The 20167-nt window shown below is 38.1% G+C and overlaps 2 protein-coding genes across 2 annotated transcripts; one reads left to right on the forward strand and one right to left on the reverse strand.

Annotated features, from left to right (window-relative positions):
* Nucleotides 1–6268: 6268 nt before the first annotated feature.
* LOC136239099 (uncharacterized) lies at nucleotides 6269–8746 on the reverse strand. The gene is made up of 3 exons (XM_066029837.1): nucleotides 8606–8746; nucleotides 7870–8550; nucleotides 6269–7767 (listed from the first exon to the last, which is right to left on the reverse strand). Exons 1-3 carry the CDS (start codon nucleotides 8676–8678, stop codon nucleotides 6497–6499), a joined length of 2025 nt encoding a protein of 674 aa, XP_065885909.1. The 5' UTR covers nucleotides 8679–8746; the 3' UTR covers nucleotides 6269–6496.
* Nucleotides 8747–15151: 6405 nt separating this feature from the next.
* On the forward strand, nucleotides 15152–19686 carry LOC136237794 (acid-sensing ion channel 1A-like). Its single transcript, XM_066028002.1, has 2 exons — nucleotides 15152–15256; nucleotides 18005–19686. Exon 2 carries the CDS (start codon nucleotides 18007–18009, stop codon nucleotides 19684–19686), a length of 1680 nt encoding a protein of 559 aa, XP_065884074.1. The 5' UTR covers nucleotides 15152–15256; nucleotides 18005–18006.
* Nucleotides 19687–20167: the final 481 nt, after the last annotated feature.

Raw genomic sequence — 20167 nt, forward strand, 5'->3', positions numbered from 1 at the left:
TTCTAATAGCTAGTAAAAAAATTTTGGGAGGTGTGCTTCAGCCCCCCCAAAATCTGCCTTTGGTATGTATGAGTAAATATATTCTGGGATGATTAGTACCTTCACATAGTGCATGTGGCTTCATACTGATTCTCGCAAAGAAAATTCTCCCTACGGCATCACTGAGGCTGAAAAGCAGTCAAGGACTACCATTACACTTGTACCATGGTTAGCAGTATACTGGTAGCATTCATACCATTTTAGGAATATTGATTTTAAGGCTTATCTGTACCAAATGCGTCTACATATTGTCTTGATTTTGCAGTAGATATAAAGCTTAGCAAATTTCCGTTTTTAGTGGAAGTTTTCTAATATCAGTATGATCTTAACAATGTAAAGTGAAAAAATGACTGCCTTCCCTTATGGTCTTTTGAAAATCCTGACAACAACCTGTGAATCAACTTGGCCACTTGTTCATTGCAGACAGAAGTGCATTGAGCTTTATTGACCTTGTCCATAGGATTCAATAAGCCAGAGCCGGCCTTAACCTTAGGCAGGGTAGGCAGCCTGCCTAGGGCCTCACACTTGAGGGGGCCTCCGAGCTCCAAAAAAGGGGCCTCAGGCTTCAGATTGCATGTACATCTATAAATTCTTATGTTAAAATGCTATTCATACAGCCACACTTCGAATTCCTTCTATGGAGCCATATAGCTACCAGAGACCAGTTTTAGGTATTCCCAGACTATGAATATCCACGTCACTTATAAGAACACGTACTTACATCATCACAATAACAAAACCATACTGCAATTCGTGCAGCAATATATTTCTAATCACGTGATCATAAGTATTTGAAAAATAATAAATGGAGGACAGTGACCAGTTTAGATGATCCAGAGAGTCCTGGGACGTGATTTCTTGATGTCTATTTGTACCGTGACAAACTGCATGTGAATTATAGATTACTTTGAAACTGTGTGTACCAAATTAGCTATGACTTGTTGTAGATTGTTGTCTGCCATTTCCGCCCGTTTGCCGCTTTCTTGACTAGGACTATCCTTTGGCGCATCCTTCCCGTCGCACCCTCTGGTTTGGTACAACTGAGTGCTCCTGTAGTATCTACATTGATGGAAGATTACAGTAAAGTATCGTTCATGATGAAGATGATCAGGCGACTGACTCTCGAGGTAGTGCTGATTCTTCTAACGTAAAGGTCTCAAGATCAACAGAAAAGCTGGAACGAGACTGCCATACGTATGGTGCTAAGAAAGGCTGTAATAGAGTTGGGAAGATACATGTATAGTTTACATAAACACTGCTAGGATAGCATTAAGCTGCAAAAACAGCAGCCATACATACGTATAGCTAGCGTAGCTCCGTGCAGTCCATGCTATTTGCATAACAAGCATATAAATGCATATTGAAGGCCCTATAAATGGGCAGTACTTTGCTTTTGGGGGTGGGGCCTCCTAGTTTAGCTTTGCCTAGGGCCTCCAGAATGCTAAGGCCGGCCCTGCAATAAGCTGTTGCAGGTCACTATGTATTTGTGAAATCTGACATTTTCAAAAACCGATGCAGTATTTTTCTTCATATTGCAGAAACAGTGGACTAGAAACATAGTTACCAATTGGAGTAAACAGTGCTGCTTTATGTGGGGATAAATTTCTTGGCTTGGAGTATATTAATCTTGATTTCTCATCCACTAATGCCAATGCAGGTGAACCAATCTTTTTATTAAATAGATATATAGCTGTATTAAATGGTCTGTTGGACTCAGAATATAACTTACTTACACCAGTTAGTTGGTGACATATAAAAGCTGCCTAATAGCCATATTCAACCTATAAGGTACAAAAAGTATTGGTGCAGTAAGAGAACAGTGATGCTGGTGGGGATAAGAAACTAATATTTAAGTTTATGTGGCTTATTGGCACCAAACAAGACCGTGACAGAAGATGATGAAAGTTATATGAATAGAAAGCAAAGGAGTAAGATACTCAGAGTGTCCCCATATCTGGGAGGATTAGTTTTGGCTAATCAACTGTGGTGGGACTGGTGCACATATCTAAGCAGCGTTAATTCTCTACTGCGGTGCAAGATTAACTGTTCTGCGATAGGCACACTATTGTGCAGGTTCCCATGCTATTGATCAAGTGAAATTGTATGCATTTATTTGTGTATGCAGTACTCATCAATAGTAAACAGTACACACTAGTGAGGTTGTATGTATCTACGGTAAAGAGTTGATTGTCCAGAAGACATTGAAAATTTATCCAAATGCTATGGACGACTGTTCAATTAGAGAGTATTTTGTCAACAAGTGTATGCTCTATGAAAATACTTGAAAAGCTTTGATCTATATATATATTTAAATGCATGGTTGTTATTGGTTGTTTGGTTTTACATACAACACCCTCCACCAGTTATATCTCCATATTTATGAATCCCATTATGTGATTATATTATCTATGAGATATGTGTTATTGCTTGTGCATCTTAAATATCATGCTGGAATTTGTAAACCTCAGTATATACAGCATAAATATAATTAATTATTTCAAACACAAACCATATCAAATTTTAATGTTTAATGTATCAGTTAATATTACAATCTACACAGTCAATAATAGGGGAGCTAGGTACACAACAACATACATAAAATTTGTGACGCTGTAGTTTCTACTGCACATACATCTCTATTTGTTCCACCACAATGGCCTCATTTGAGAACGCTTCATTGGTACACAGTCGTACTTCAATATCATCCTGTCTATCCATAGTCATTTGACGGAAAAACCAAGGTTGGTCAGTGTTAGTGCAACAGTTATTGTTAGGAAGACAGCCATCACCATCCCACAAGGGGTTTGTAGTGTAATACACTGCTACATCAACTGTTCCAGTGTTGCCGGATTCACAATAATAATGATTACCTACAAATGTAGGAGGAGATGGCCCCGAATATTTAGCACAAGGACAGTTAACATTTGCATAATTGTAGTCATTACTAAGGCCTACTCCATATGTCCAAACATGTTTACGAGGGGTTCCTAGTGTAATGGATATTCCCTCAACATATTCGTTGTCTATGGAGGGATTTTCAATCTTTCTGAATGCACCTGGTGATCCCTTTTGATAACCTTTCACTCTCCCACATATCTTATTGTACCTGACTTTGTGAACATGGAAATTTGTGGAGTGACAGCCAGCATTATCGTTGGGTGACCGACATAAATCTAAGCCATTTGCTTTTATCTTCTTCCACCCACTGGGACAACCATCTCCCTTGCTAGTATCATAGTCAGCAATCTTCATCCATCCTCCTTTGTGACCACTACACTCTAGTTCCATATCACAGTAGACGGTGTGGACATGATCAGTTTCAATAACATAATATCCTGACTTGCCATGACTGGCTGGGTTCTTGTCATATATGTCAGCACAAGAGACTCCAGGAACTTTAACATCAAATCCATACCTTGCACAGGTCCCATTTTCAGCTGTTGCTGGCAATGATAACAGAGCCAAAGCTGTGAGATATGAAATTTGTACCATATTTTGGCTTGCTGAACTATAGTATAAACTTCAGTTTCCGGCTCTTTTTATAAGAAATGTCTTTGCAGAAAATCATATGCAAGAATGCTTTGGTTTCTATTTTCACAGACAACATTGTCTACACTACAGAAGAAGTTATGTACACTTGTAACCTTCTCCCACTGTCTAGCTAGGCAGATTTTCAACATTTTTGGAGTTATTTAAAATTTGCTAGTTTGTGAATACATTTATTTTCGTCTATACACACAAGAAGTTGTGTGAACTTATAGCCTTCTCCCATTGCTAACTGAGACATCATTTGCTAATTTATGACTACCTTATATTTCTGGTAAAAGGATGTGTTCATATACTTGATGACATGCCTGTCAGGATGCCAAGACTCCCTTCCTTCTCATTGCAATAGTAAAACTTGGAGCTCCTCTCAATTAGGATCTTGCTGAAAAAGAGGTAGTGTGGTAGTACAGAACTCATTGTACAGTGTATGAAACACACTCTTGATAAATGCAACATAAGAGCTCTCAAGGTATTGCTCCCTTAGTCCCAAGGTTGAGCTTGGTAACAATTTTGACTGCTGTAAATGCCACGAAGACTATCTCTCAGAGTCTTCATCAAGCAGAGATTTTGAAAGACAGTTTAGCTAGGCCATACAAAAGCATACATGTCTGCCTTGTGTCTTGCAAAAATAATTGAATGGAGATCAATTTTAATGACCATAATATTGCTGCATCAGCAGGGCTGCCCAGCGAAATTAAGGGGCCCAGGGAAAAGAGTTAAAGTGGGGCCTCAGGGGCAAGGAAGTTCAACTCTGAATCACAATGTCACCCAAGCTGTAAGTCGAAGACAAAAAAAAAAAAAGGTCATCACATACTGACAATGACAATAGCTACCCCTCACCAACCATATCTCCTTATTTATAAGCTTGCTACACTGCTCCTCTGAAGAATACTGGGACTGCTCTATAAGAGTATCTAGATCTGACTGCTCTATTAGAGTATATAGATCAACAGGTATTCAAGGGGCCTTTGATGGGGCTCCCTTTCAGGCTGGGGTCCGGGGAATTTTTGGCCCTGTGCATTGCGTGCAGGTGCATACATAGTTTCAGTCTATTGAGAGTTTCTCCAATTCAGTTGTTAATGAAGTGAGCAACTTCTAGCATTTTATAATACTTTTTGTGTACAGCAGTTTGCTGGTGTACTGATAAGTACTATTTATCAGTATCCAAAATTACAAGGACACGTCTTAATTACAAAAATGAGTTAAACTTGATACAGTGTTTGTATTTACAGCAAGGACAAACAACATGGAATGTATACTGTACAGTGAAGTAAAGTATGACGTGCTAGTGTTGCTGCTGACAAATTCAAATTTGTTGGTGATAAAATGTTCCACAAGCTTGGAGGCTCTTAAATTGCGGTTATAGCATGGTGAATACTTTGTCAGGTGAGGATAGCATTTAAAACTCATACAGAGTATGGTACTGCTCTTTGCAATTCAAACCCTATAAAATAATACAACTGGACAAGAATATTGCTTAGCCAGAAAGTTCATGTTACAGGTAGTGATGTAATTTATAATGTTTCTAAGTGACACAGAATGTGTTTGCTTACAATTTGATAACATCATATAAAAAATAATGTGTAGCATCTGAAATAATTTTAACTGTAAAATACTAACAGCACTATCTGATCATGATGATGTGAAATGATGTCATAATAATTATAGTAATGCATGTTAGGAGAGGGGTGGGGCTGGGAAGAGCACACCTATACATGTCACTACTTCAGTATAGTCCAGTTTGCCAAAGATCGATTACTCTATAGGGCCGTGGATCAGCAAGCAACAACCAATCATTAGTTGGATCACATGATCACAAAATTGCTTACAGTTGTGGTCATGGAAGCTGTTTATTGTACGCCAAAAAGCATGTTTGATTAATTAATTTGATAAAACACTTAATATAATAAAATTACATTGAAAAATAAACATTAAGCTAATTAAATCATCAGTTGATCAATTAGAGCCATGCAATAATTGGTTATGTACACCTGTCCCAGGTCACAGCTATAGATTACTCACTGTATTACATCAATTACATCTGTACATGTGCTTCATGCTGTACTCCATTACATATCAAGTTTTTCTTTGATGTGTATATAGAAGGTAATGCTACTTTGCTATAGGCTGATGCTCTAGTTTACTCTGTCAGGATGTTTTACCTTATTAAGCAATACGTGGCAGTATTCCTGACCCAATCTTAACACTTAGTCTTAACGTTTCTTAATACCCCTGCTTGTGAAGCTGTATTTAGAAAAGAAACAATTTTAATTGCATAGCTTTTGTATCATTGTTAGTCATTGCTGCTATTCTTCAGCAAAAGCTGCACATGCAGATGCTTGTACAATGTAAAAATAATTCTAGTTTTTGTAAGCTCTACATTTGCACTCCTCCCATTGTGAAGTGGTCTTACTTATAGCAATTTATCAAAATGGTGGTATACTTATTATTGTGGTTATCATGTAGCTACAATTTCACTTTATTAAAGTACTCTTGTGATTGCTCATCCACTCATAAGTGTATTTGTACTTGTCTCTTAGCCTTTGACCTTATATTATCACATAGCTACTTGTATTGATAACTATTTTTGGTTATGGGTCTGTACATACTACTATACTACTATACTACTATATGAGTAAATAATGGAGTACTCTTGATACTACTATGAGTATATGTACAGTAATACAATTTCTACACTTGATAATTCCCTCAATGCAGTACATAATGTAACAAGAATCACAATCGGTAGATAGAAATGAAAATTTACAAATAAAAAGAGCAATGTAAACTCAACATATAGCTCTAGGTCAATTTTCTTTTCAGCATTTCAGTCCATATATAGCTATACAAAAATTACTGTTTTATAAATGATGCATATATATATATATATTTAATTCCAGTTAATAGAGAATTACTTGTGGTGTTTACTGTTTGCACGACGTTCAAGCCGAGGTTGGAGATTGTCTGGTCCTCTGCGTACAGGCCATGTTCCTGGTGGACCAGGGAAACCAGGAGGACCAATTGGAACAGGTTGTGGACCAGGGACACCAGGAGGACCAGGTATGCCAATTGGACCAGGTGGACCAACAGGTTTTATTTGAGTAGGTGGTGGTTCAACTGGGACTGCAACACCAAACAATCGACGTGTCACTGCAGGAAGGCTATTGATAACAGATTGGGGAACACGGAAAAGAGTGAGTGCTTTCCGAGGAATTTCTGGTACTGGAGTGGGATCCAAACGAAGCCGAGCAGACACAGATAAACTTGCAATCTGTTCAGTAGTGAACTTGCGACCAGCTAATGTACATGGCTGATCAGGTTCTTCATAATGCACCTTTACAAAATAAGGTTGGTTGTCCAGATCATGTACATCTCTAGGACTGTAGACTGTGCCAGGCATTGCAGTGACGTCATTATAGTACTGATGTATTTTGTAGCTGTGACCCTTCTCTTGCCAGTCTCCCCAAATCTTGTCAATGAAGCCATGATGGAAAAAGAACTCTGGAGCGTTTGATGACTCCCTTGTAACCATTGTTCCTCCAATACTGACATGTACAGTGTTGTGGAGTACTACCTCCAAGCCAATATGAAAATCACTGAATTCTGCTGTTGTGGTATCTAATACATCTTGTACAGCTGTACAGTCAGGTACTGCTTCACTATGGCTACGCCGTAAACAGCCATTTTGTGCGGAAGGTGTCAGTCTCCATCCTGGAGTAGCAAAAGGTCCTGTATTAACACAACTACCACTGGGGCTTCCATTGCCACCAAGACCAGTGTATTTACACAAGTCAGTGTTCCACACATCTGATGTGAATGGACTATCAGCATCCAAACTCCAATCCCAGTAAGGTACTGTGACACGACAGTCAACTTTCCTCAGTATATTCTCATAAGCCAGAATAAACCAACGATGCCAAGGTACAAAGTCAGTAGTAGGACCACCGTGGATTCCAGAAAAGAAGAGTTGCTCATGGATAGCAATAAGTCGGTCATATTCATTCTTGAATGGCTGAACAGTGGATGCTCTTCTCACTGCTCGGATGTAGCGACAGCGTTCCAGATCAGTCATGTCTAAGAAGTTCTTCCTGACTCGTTTGCAGTCAGTCAGTTTGCCATTATTGCACATGCACCTCCTGGCACATGCATCATACACTACAGCATTGTTTGTACAGCCAGTACCTGTGGCAGAACAAAATGACTGTTGTCAAAGTAACATTTGGAAACTACTGACATATTTAAAAATATTTGCAGGAATTATGAAAACTATATAGTTTAACTTACTTCCTATTAGATGGCTAAGAACTGACACATCACTAAATGTCTCCACTCTGAATTTGTGGTCATTAGTTGGCATTGAGGCAAGAGCAGTGAGCTCAGAATCTTGAATGTTTCCGCCAATGCCAAACGCAAATATCTCTACTCCACTGTTCTTCAAAAGTTGTGCTTCAGTGATTGGGTTATGTGTTTGTCTGTTTGATCTGCCATCAGTAATAATGAATAACACTTTCTTGGCACTTGTTGATGACTGAGAAAACAAATTGTTTCGGATGAAGTTAAGAGCATCACCTGTCGCAGTCCATCCTCCATTGTATGTAACACCATCAACACCATTTTTGACTCCATTATTGTTGATGTATTCATTGAAATCAAATTCCAAAGTCACACTGGTGGACCAAGTTACTAATGCTACCCTTGTTGCACTGTATGAAACAACAAAATGAGAAACAATATCTTTTATAAAAGTTTTCATTATATTGAAGTTGCTAAGGCCAACACTTCCGGACTCATCCAAAGCTATTACTAGATCTATCTGATCTGGGTGGCCACCAAAAGCTGTTGTATCACTGCAGCATTCCCCTTCAGAGAACTTTTTCTCAGCCCCAAAAAGTACATTCTCATCCCCAACAACATCTCCAGACAGTGTCCTGAATGCTAAATTCAATGTCTCAGCAACTCTTGTAGCTGAACAATAAATGAATCCATCACATAATACACCAAATTTGCAAAAACAACTTACTTGAGTCAAACTGTGATCCCGATTGAGCAAGTGCAATAAACAAGGTACCAAGTACCACAGCAATTTTGATCATTTTGTTAGCCAGCAGTTGACTTGAATGACAAAGTCACAGTACTGTTTATCAATACCAGCTAGTGGTATCTGCAGTACTACAGAGAAGGCTCAGGTCTTTTTATACTATGTTATACTCACAGTGACCACATGGTTGTGACTGCACTGTGTCATCAATACACCAGTCTATTACTGTAGCAACCATACTACGTAATAAAATTACAAGCAGTGATAATGTAAACATATGGCTGTTTGATTAATTGTGATTAATTGTGGTTTCATAGTGCTTAAGTGTGATTATTGAGCTCAGTTGTAAACTGTAAAAACATCATCCCACATGTGGACCATGCACAAAACCATAACAGGAAATCTTGATGGGATGTAGATTTGGTGAACATCATTGACAAATTTCCCATTCTTTATAGGGTATTGTATACCAGATCACATCGATTCACATGTAAATAGTATTGTATGGCAATCTTGACAAAGAAAGTAGAATGATACCCCTGATGTGATCATGAAACATCATGCTATGAACTGCATGATTTTGCCTATAGCTAATAGTAATATTCTCAGTAAATCAACAGCGCAGATATGGTTAACAATTAGAGGTCTCCAATTCAGCTGAAATAGTAGCGAAAAGACTTTTAGCTAGACTAAGTATATACCACATACCTTAATTGTTATTGTATCAGCCAGTTAGCTTTATATAGTACTTCCCCACTACATAAGCACATGCAGTTGTGTACTAGTTGTATACTATTATAGTTAACACTACAGCTACGTATGTGTAAAAGATTTATTCCCTTAATTTGTCTCTGGGTAGCTAAGTAGCAGAAACAATGTAGCCAGAAGTCAGCATTGAAATGTAAAACTACTGTATGTAGCAGAGTTAGCATGTGCAAGGACTTTGCACAGTGCCGGCAAAATACTTGCTATGATATATATATACACTTTAGTAGTGTGTTAACAATTAAGTGCTGTAAAATATATTAGTGGATAAGTAGAGTGACTTAGGGACTATTTTTTACATTTGTTGCATATCATTTTCACCATGGTTACACTCCTCATGTATGTTATGGCATCAGTACACATGTAGGGGAAAACAATCTAGTGCATACCCAATTATAAGGTACGTGCCATATCACCAACATGTTACACATCTAACTTATGTACTTCACCACACAAGGAGTTGGTGCCATAACATATAGGCATGGTGATTTCCATATATCACACATACTTTTTTCATTGTGTTAGGGATTAGGCAATAGCTAGCTATTATAAAATGTATCCATGGACATGCATATGTCACAGTACCCGCTTGACCACGTGTAAATTTAGTAGCCTGAGTGCAGCTGGCACACATCACTTTATGCTACGTGATGCATTACATCAAAGCCATGCATGCACCTAGTTACATAAAATGAATGTTTCCTTGTTAGACAGGTAGTCTATAGGTAAGTAGGTACTAGTTGCCATGGTGATTTGGCATATAGGTTGTTAGTGGTTATGAGGTATGTACAAGTAAACATTTAGGTAGTTGGCACACCATGAAAACAAACAAAAAATATTTAACTTAAAATTCTGGGCACAACTCAGAAAGATCACTGTGATAGTAGTATGACAGGCAAAACTGTTTTTTATGACGAAAACAACCATAAATTAAACCCTTTCTGCATTAATAATATATATTGGGTTTCCTAGGTTGCAGGGATAAAATTAGCTAATACCTTTGTTATTACAGTATTTTAAATAAGTTGGCCAGTAATTCTGTAGTGAAGTGGGTATATGGGAAATCTGTGTCAGTGCCTTGCTGTATAGTCTTCAGTAGCTAAGTGACCTGTAAAACCATTCCTCTTCAACCACACATACTTGGTAAAAAAAATTAATGATTGTCTTAAGATGATTGCAAAGTTTAAGTTTGGTGGTAAAGGTCATTATGATGTCATAAATGACTCTTCTCTGATGTAGTGAGGCAAGCATGATTACATCTGCTGACATGTGTGTGTGTGCATGTGATAAAAAGTGTCAGGTCAAAGTAAGGTTAAGGTCAGGTGAAGATTCATTGATCAGACATGTTACGTTACTTCTTATTTCAATATTTTGATAGTCAGTATAGGATTGGTGTCTTCTACTTGCTTGCACTGTAGAATACTCCAATATTATAAATGTAGCATGTCTCAATCTGCTACACCTGGCCTTGGCCAGTTGGCCTTACTTTGACCTTAAACTGACATGTAGTCAATATGCAGATGTGATATACATTTAGCATGGTATATACTAGCATTTCTCCCTTATGTTGGACATGTAGCATACATTGTTAAGACATTATCCTCCTTCGAAATGACACCATCTCCCTTATTAATGTTAAAGTGTTGTGATGTTTGCAGTTGCACTTGCTAATACAGTTTGGGTGTCCTGGAAGTCCTCTCTGCAGACTTGGTATAAACAAACATGCCCAATATCACCATGCAGTATTATTTACACTGAATAACCCATAAAAACTCTATATCAGCACTTACCCTGCAGCCTACCTTTCTTTCACAATCAAATTATATGTGTTGAGTTCTAGTTGTATTACTTTTGATTAGTGCAGTGTATAGGTAAATGTATACACTGCAGGTACCACTTCATCATTGTAAACATGATCACATACTCCAGTTTATCCATACAAGTGTAAAGAGGGCAAACAAAATAATTGTATATGTATAGCTAGTGTCTCCACTGTACACATTAACAGAACCCATGCAGGGGTGCTTTCATTGTCTGCTTGTTACACATGCACACACACACACACACACACACACACACACACACACACACACACACACACACACACACACACACACACACACACACACACACACACACACACACACACACACACACACACACACACACACACACACACACACACACACACACACACACACACACACACACAACACACAGTATATCATATCAACCACTTTCTTTTGTATAGGAAGGAAGGTGTCACTATCCCATAATGTGTTTACAGTGGGGAAAGTCAGCTGTTCAAGAATCCATCATGAGAAGGTGGAGCTTGGATGGAGGATTCGATAACCAGTGAGAATCTGTTTCTTTCTTCTGGCTGTAAATATACTCACAAAGTGGTGCATCAGAATTCTTGGCCACATAACTACTGTGTGTCTTGATAATTCACAGAACTTGCTTACTTTGCCTAGGAGATTTAAAAACAAGTGTATCATAAATAATGGAGTATGTATGGTGTTGCAAATATAGCTAGGAGTCTATACAAGCTCCTTTATGTTGTTGATTTGTTTTACAGCTTAAATGTGAAATGGAACAATAAAATGTTAACTAAGTTACACATTTCTTCATCCATGCAATATCATGTCCTGACCTTTATCCTGAATATACTTGACAATATAGTATGTGGCTCACAATACATACTGTGTCATTTATTGAAACTGCTTGTGAAGACAGTAAGCCAGTAATGACTTCATTATATCAAAGTATTTATCATTACTGTGTCAACTTCACAAAGACTTTATACAAGGGGAGGGGGAGAATCAATACAATTTCTTATAAATTACAGGTTCATTGATTGTAGATGAGTTGGTTCTTAAATTGGTCAATGGAAGTAATTTCTTTGAAATGGTTCCAGATAGTTTATGCTACAGGCGTTTAGTCCAGAGGGGTACTTACAGAAGGATTTGGACTTCTTCAACTGGAGTATTACTAATGAACTCTATTTTGGAATTTCAAAATGTGTGTTTCTTAGCTTTAACTACAGGTCAATGGCAAGGCATATAGATCACTGGCACTCTTGAGACGAACATTTGGTGGATCTGGGCCAGTGGAAGCTAGAAGATCTCTATATTTAGCACTTGTCCGCTCACAACTTACTTATAGTTCACAATTATGGAATCCACATCTAATAAAAGACACTACTATACTTGAGAGAGTACAAAGGCGAGCCTCTAAATATATTCTAAATGATTACACTTTAGATTACAAATTTCGTTTACTTAAACTAAAACTCCTTCCTTTGATGTATATGCTTGATTTTTATGATATTCTCTTCTTTGTGAAATCTTTGAAGCAGCCAAATCTCCACTTTAATATCTTCAACTATGTATCTTTTAGCACCAGCAGGACTAGATCAGCTACAACCCACAAATTGTTACACAATTACTCACACAACAATAAAACTTGTAATTTTTATTTTAATCGACTCCCTAGACTTTGGAATGCTCTCCCCCCAATCAACATTGATCTACACCTCAACACAATCAAGTCACTGAGTTACGATCACCTCTGGAACCATTTTGCTGAACACTTTAACCCTAACAAGTCATGTACATATCACTTCCGCTGCCCTTGCTATAATTGTTGTAATATTGCTACTACCCCTAATTTTAATACAAATAGTTAACTAATGTACACTTTGTTTTGTACTTGGCTGCTAGCACAGGTTGCTAGTAGACCATCAGTGTAACTTAAGTAACTAATAATTAATACTGTAATAGTACCCCAGAGGCGGATCCAGCAGCTGGCAAGGGGAGGGGCACAAACAGGTTAAGTGGTAAGTGGTTGGGGAGACCCAGATTCTCTTGTTAATTGCTGCATTTTTGAAGCAGCAAAAAATCACCTCTTAGTAGTATCTCAGTGTTGACTTTGCCATTTTGGCCTTTGCAGATGGTTGTGAAGTCTTAAAAGCTGTTTAAAAGGTCATTAATGTCTTTAAAGGCAACAAGACGATAATTATTTTTAGAGGCGCTTAGTACGTATGAAGGTGCTGACTGACAATTTTATGGCTAGTTTGACTAATTCGCTGTGAATTTGTAACAATAAATTAATGTTATGTGCATATTTTCACGAGTTATTGACCTTGACCTAACATAAAGTTCAGTATTTTAATCAAAACTGTACTACTAGCTAGCTATGGCTACTCTACAAGGTGGGGGGGGCATTTGCCCCAAATGCCCCATCCTGGATCCGCCATTGTACCCTATTGTGTTGCACTGTAAAGCCTTTACTATTACCAAGAATAAATAATAGATCTACTCTTGCTATTACTCTATTACTATAATCAAAGCTAGGAGCATAAAGGATAAAGCTGGCACAATTGTCAATTGTTGTGATAAAAAATGGCACTACTTATGGCTGCTAGCTGGAGAAAGCATAGATAATTTCTTACAGGACTTGGTTACTGCTAGATAACTTCTTACAGGACTTAGCTACTGTGCAACAAAAGTGCTATCACAGGCTCTCCTACGTAATACCAGAATGATATATAAACCCTAAGAGGGGCCAAATTCATGAGATCAGTTTTGGGTAGCATATATAGCTATAGTTGCATGTATTCTGAGGCTAATGTAAAACTGTACAACAACTGATTTATGGAATTTGGAGGACACAACTTTAGCCAAGTGCAAACTGTAAACGACTACATATAACTGTGTGAGCTGGTTTGTAAGTGTTACTCCACTAGGGACCTGCAAAAACCTGAAATGTAACACTAAATAAGACTCCTGAGAAAAAAATTAAACCAGGTGACTTAGCTACATGCAGTCTAATGCATAGGCGGCGGAAAGGGGGGGGGGGGAGGCTCGGTCTGCTGAGGAGGGGCTAACAGAATGATTATTATTATTATTATTATTGTTAATTAGTAAAGCCCACTAGGGGCAACATGATATCACGCGAAATTATCGTTCTTGGAGTGGGGCTGAAAACCGAGATCAAGATCGAGATACTCCAATAGAGCAGTCATTCTAATAAAGCAATCACAGTATTATAGAGCAGTGTGTAGCGAGCTATGTAAGGATTTTTATGTAGTTTATCAGTATAAATTCGTAGCTGGTGAGGTGGGCAGCTATTGTCAGCTGGTTGTGACCTTTCTTTTTTTTGGTCTCACCTTACCAAACCAGAGACAATGTAGTGCCTGAGTTCGTTTTCGCCCCTGCATGGTCAGCCCCTCTTCATATCAACTACTTCCTTCGCCACTGGTCTAATGAAAACTGCCTGAGGAGTCACACAGCCTACATAGCATTGACTACCACAAGTAGCTGTAGCAATAAAATAGCTATGATAGCTCCTTGTGATAGTCAGTGCCAGCTAGTAAGTATATATGGCAGCTTGATCTCGGCATCCTTAATAATTGAGTCTTAGTCCCAGGCAACTTTTCCTCATTGGGACATCCTACACACAGTTTGGAAAGAGTCAGGTGACACTTATTATTATCACCACAGATATATTTAATTGACAGGCGCTTATAATTTCCTATCGATAAGCGCCGTGCGTGAGAAATAGGGTGACTGGGTCTGGCTCTCGGTCTGGTCCGGGGGTCTGGTTAGTATATACTGCATGGGATGGCTGAGACGAGCAAAAGGGCGCACTACACTAAAACTACATTCCTTACGCCTCGGGAATAAAAAAACTAAGCGTCCACCAGCTGAATTTACAAAAATTCACGGAAAATTACTGGCGGTGGAAGCTTATAAGTATGACGTCCTCGGTCGTCTATCACACTCAATCAAGTTCACACTTCAATACAAAGAAGGTAGAAGAAGAGGGAGTGGATCAGTGAAGTAGTGTGACAGCGTAGCAGCATAAGTGAGACCATTAAAGTATAGTTATGCCTCCCGAAATATGTAGATATAGCTAAACGGGCTAACTGTCGAGGTCACCGGCTGAGCTGCAAAGTCGCGGTAGTGTCTACTTTTCTCAAGTTTCCAATACTTCTGAGTTTGTGGACACTACTTCATTAGGTAATCGGTTCCATTCATTGCATGACCCCAGTATGCAGTGGCTACAGTTCAGTGGTGTGGCAATACCTGTGGTGTGGTAAAATAAAGTGGTGTGACATGTTCTTGTATGCAGCTACCTATATAGCTAGTTAGGTGGAATAGACTGGCACCATTCTGGTTGCGATAAACTCTGTTAATGTGTAAGAAACAGTTTAAACTGTGAAAAACACTGAACAGTATATGTGGTAATGGTGACCATGCAGCATCTAGCTATAACTAGTGCATGATCCGTGAGGTTTTCCTGCTACTACCCATGCTTCAAGACAAAATGAAGGTAAAAACATCCAGCCACTGCTGTTGATGCTTATAAAATCAGCACTAGCTATAGCAATCAATTGTCTATTCTCATCCACACCTATATAGAATATGCTTTAGACCACACCAAGTCAAACCTTAGTTTCTGGTCACCCGCCCGCATGGTAAACCTGGAACCCTCGTTTATGCTATTATTAATATTACAGGTGCTTAAGTGCATGTGACCCAGCAAGACACTTATTTTTTACTGCAAAAGATCAAGATACTCTAATAGAGCAGTCAGGGATTCCAATAGAGCAGTCACACTACTCTTAACTCTAATATTAGGTATATATGCGACACTAATAAAATGTTTCTAACTATAGCTAGTTTTGTCCTTGATTATATAGCTGTTCAGATTATAACTGTTACTAATACTTTTGTAACCAAAGTAATTTCAGTAGCATTAACTACTAGCCCATGCAGATGGGCCATAGCTTTAACTTTATAATTCAAATGTAGTCCTCTAATGATTAGTCTAGTAACTTCAAATTCCTTATCACTGAACACTGCAGGGGTATGGAAAGCTGGCAACATTCGGTGAGCTTAAACTTAAACTTTTCCAAAACTAAAATTAGATTGGCAAGTAGAAACCCTTATAGCAAGAGTTAATAATAGTGGAGGGAGAGTGTCTAACACTGCATAGGCCTGTAAAAAATGATCCTGAGAAATTCAAAGGGATTCTTTCTGTAAAACTCTGTAATTTGTAGTATTCTCCATAGGTGAAGATTGTTTCAATCATCACATTTCTTTGTTCTCTCAGTGTGCAATCATCACATTACCTTGTTTTGCCTGTGTGAACATTTTACACATCTGAAGGAATCCCTTTGAATTTCTCAGGATCATTTTTTACAGGCCTATGCAGTGTTAGACACTCTCCCTCCACTATTATTAACTTTTACTTATAGTTTAAACATTCCCAGATGATCACTAAAAAACACTAGTCTGGAGCACTCAATGACTCAAAACTTTGACAGTTACTTTTCTCAAGGTTTACTGAATAGAAGGCTGGAAACACATAGCTAGTGGGCTAAGACTTCACATTTGAATGAAGAATTTCTGATGTGAAAATAGAAGTTAAATTTCATTTTGGATCATGATCATTTGAACAACTTAGCTATAAGTCATAGTAATATTTTCCTGACATAGCTAATGAGACATTTATTTCACTTGGAAAGCATAAGTAGCTACATGAACAAAACATCTCCTATAGTATATTCTAAATAAATAAATAAATATACTTAAATGCTATACATCAGTGTATAGCTAGCCATGATCCATCAACAACTTTCCTAGTGCATTTTTTTGCCGAAGCACAACTACTTATGTTGTTGGTTAAGTTTGACTAAAAACAAAATCAACATGAATTTGCTAAATTGAGCAAATAATAATACCATACAGTATATTGTCACAGTAGAGTCTATAGTCCTGAAGTCCTGATCATCCGCCCACCCGCATCCATTTGTAGGCTTGGGAGTGACCAGAAACTAAGGTATGACTTGGAGTGGCCTTACTAGAGATGGCTGAATTATAGCTCCAATACAACTTGCATTAGAAATTTACTTAGTGGTGTCATTTCAATGGTCTGCAGTGATGCAATTGAAAACAAATGGTGACATGGGTGGGCTGGGATGAACTTCAAATAAATTCTCAGTTCCCGTCCTGGACTTGCACGTGGGTGGATGGTCCATCCATTATTAGATTGACAGCTTTTCAAGCCATTATTATCCTGGTAGCTACAACTATAAAAGCTGCATAAATGCATGCTTGAGCTTGTACTTCCTTAAAAATAACACAAACATGAATTTGTGCTGACTTGATAGCACCTTGACGTATGAACTGACACTATTAAAAGATCGCTTTTACTGAGCTTGCAGCTATGGTATGCAAGAAAAACAGAATCTTTAGGGCTGACAATAACCAGATGCGGGTGGCAGATGGCAGATGGGAAACAGAGAAACTATATTTGGAGTGGTCTAATGTAAGTGAATGTGATAGCTAACATTTTCTGACCGAAGAATGTAGTAAAGCTCAGTATAGTTAGTATAACTATACTAACCTGAATAGGTGGGCATGTATGAAAACATGTTATTGACTATATACTGATTTGATGGTTGCTGCAATGAATCAATGATTGATCAATCCAGTTATTACACATGCATGCACAATGTATAGGGCAATAGATAAAGAGTTTAAATTATATAAGCCAGCAGCCTGAGATTATAGCTATATATATATATTATTTCTGTTTGCCTATTAGCCATGACCGATAAAAGTGTAGATTTAGAATGGGTTACTACAGCAACTGAAGATGGAGCTGTTGCTGGTACTAAACACTACAACTCAGATACGCTTGTGAAATGTTCACCCATTAAACCCACACCTATTCATTTCCGTCAAGGAGACAGTGTCAGTGAGTGGAGTAGTATCTGTGAAGATGCCCGGCAAGATGAGAAAACCATTATAGCATCAGGAAAACGTTGTCACAGCATAAATTGTAGTCGTGATCTGCTCAATGATGTCCCCTTGAGTGACAGCGAAAAAGAATTAGCTAGTTCTTGCAAAGTGAAAGTTTGGAGAACATTGTTTACTTTCTTCTCCAACACATCATTTCATGGTCTGCCACACATAGCTGGCAACAGACGATCATGGGCACGACTAACCTACTGGATCATTGCATTACACTTGTCACTGTTCATCATGCTGGCAGCTATTTATTTTGTTACGGCACAGTACACTGAAATGAAAACCGTTTTATTTTCAAAGCAGTGCTCTCATAAATCCCTTCAGCTTCCAGCAATTACAATTTGCAACGTAAACATGTACAGGAGATCAGTTGCCAGTGAAACTAATCTTGACTTGAATGACTTAACTACTTTCTTTAATCTGATCTCGGATGACCCTTGGCTTAAAACTACTATTGATATTGACGCTTATTTTGATGAGCATGCAGATGTATTTGGTATACGAAACTCTCCATTGTTCTTAAACCATTCTGGTCATCAATTGGAGAATATGCTGATTAATTGCCAACTTGATGGTCAGTTGTGTGGCAGAGCTAACTTCACAAAGACATCTAGTATTAATGGAAACTGCTACACTTTCAACACTGGTGAGAGTAGGCTCATTGGGCGTGGTCGCAGAGCTGGATTATCACTGGTTTTAAATGCTGAGGAATATGAATATTTTTTAGTGGAAAGTGACTCAATTGGGTTTAACATCTTCATTCATCATCCTGATCATTTCCCGTATTACGACGCTGTTGGTAGTTTCTCAATCCCTACTGGTCAACTAACAAGGGTTGCACTAAACACAGTCAATTACAAATTGTCAACTACTTCACAGGGTGGACAATGTGAAGATAATATCAACTTGAAATATTTTAAGACTTATGGACAAGAATCATGTCTTGCTGAGTGTGTCACCAATTTTGTTGTGAACATGTGTAACTGTAAGCCAGAGTACTTGCCTGGTCCTGCCAAGGTTTGCATGTTAAGTGATTTCTGCCAGTATAATGCCTTAAAATTGTATGATATGAAACAGTGTCATTGTCCACTTGCATGTGAGTACTCCCTTTACACCAAAACACTGTCTTATGCAACATTTCCAGCAACTCATTTTGCTTCCATTTTAAACACAACCACCTCAGCTGTTGGTGCGCCTGACTTTCTGGTTAGTACTACAGTGGATGAAAATGGGACAGAAGAAGAATATTTGAACAGGAACTTCACAGAATCATTCTTGTCTAAAAATATTGCTCGGGTATCGATTTACTTTGACAGCCTAACCACCACCACAATGGAGGAGGGGCTGGAGTACAGCACTGAACAGTTTCTAGTAGACTTTGGTGGTTACATTGGACTGTTTACTGGAGCTGGATTTCTCACTTTTTTTGAGCTGATTGACTTGTGTATTAACTTTATAAGGCCAAATAAAGATTGATCAATTTGTTGTATTATTTCTGAATTTCACATGTATACTCCGGCCTTTACACTTGTAGCTATAACATGCAGTTGTATTTTCCTTTGTTGTGCTGTAATTGATTTCATATGCAATGGTATTAATAAATTATGTATGTATATAGCTAAGCTGTTGCTTGAGTTTTAAGATGACCACCATGGGCAGGTTTTTGGACAAACCCAATACTGTTTCTCTGTTGTATCCCACTTCTTCTGACCAAATTTAAATCAAATTGCCATGCTTTCAATTTGTATACAATACCTGGTTAATATTGTCAGAACAATAAATACGTAGCTTTGACAGTTAGAAAAGAAGATGGTTCCTAACAAGACATTCCCAAGCTACAGTTACATATGCTCTTGAAGCCTATAGCCAGCACTACTGATTTATGATAGTATGTATATATACTCAGCTTAACTTCTCTTGAAACATGCTGGTAATGTTGCAATGCTGTAGAGAAGCA

This window comes from Dysidea avara, chromosome 11 (assembly GCF_963678975.1).
Source record: "Dysidea avara chromosome 11, odDysAvar1.4, whole genome shotgun sequence".
NCBI lineage: Eukaryota > Metazoa > Porifera > Demospongiae > Dictyoceratida > Dysideidae > Dysidea > Dysidea avara.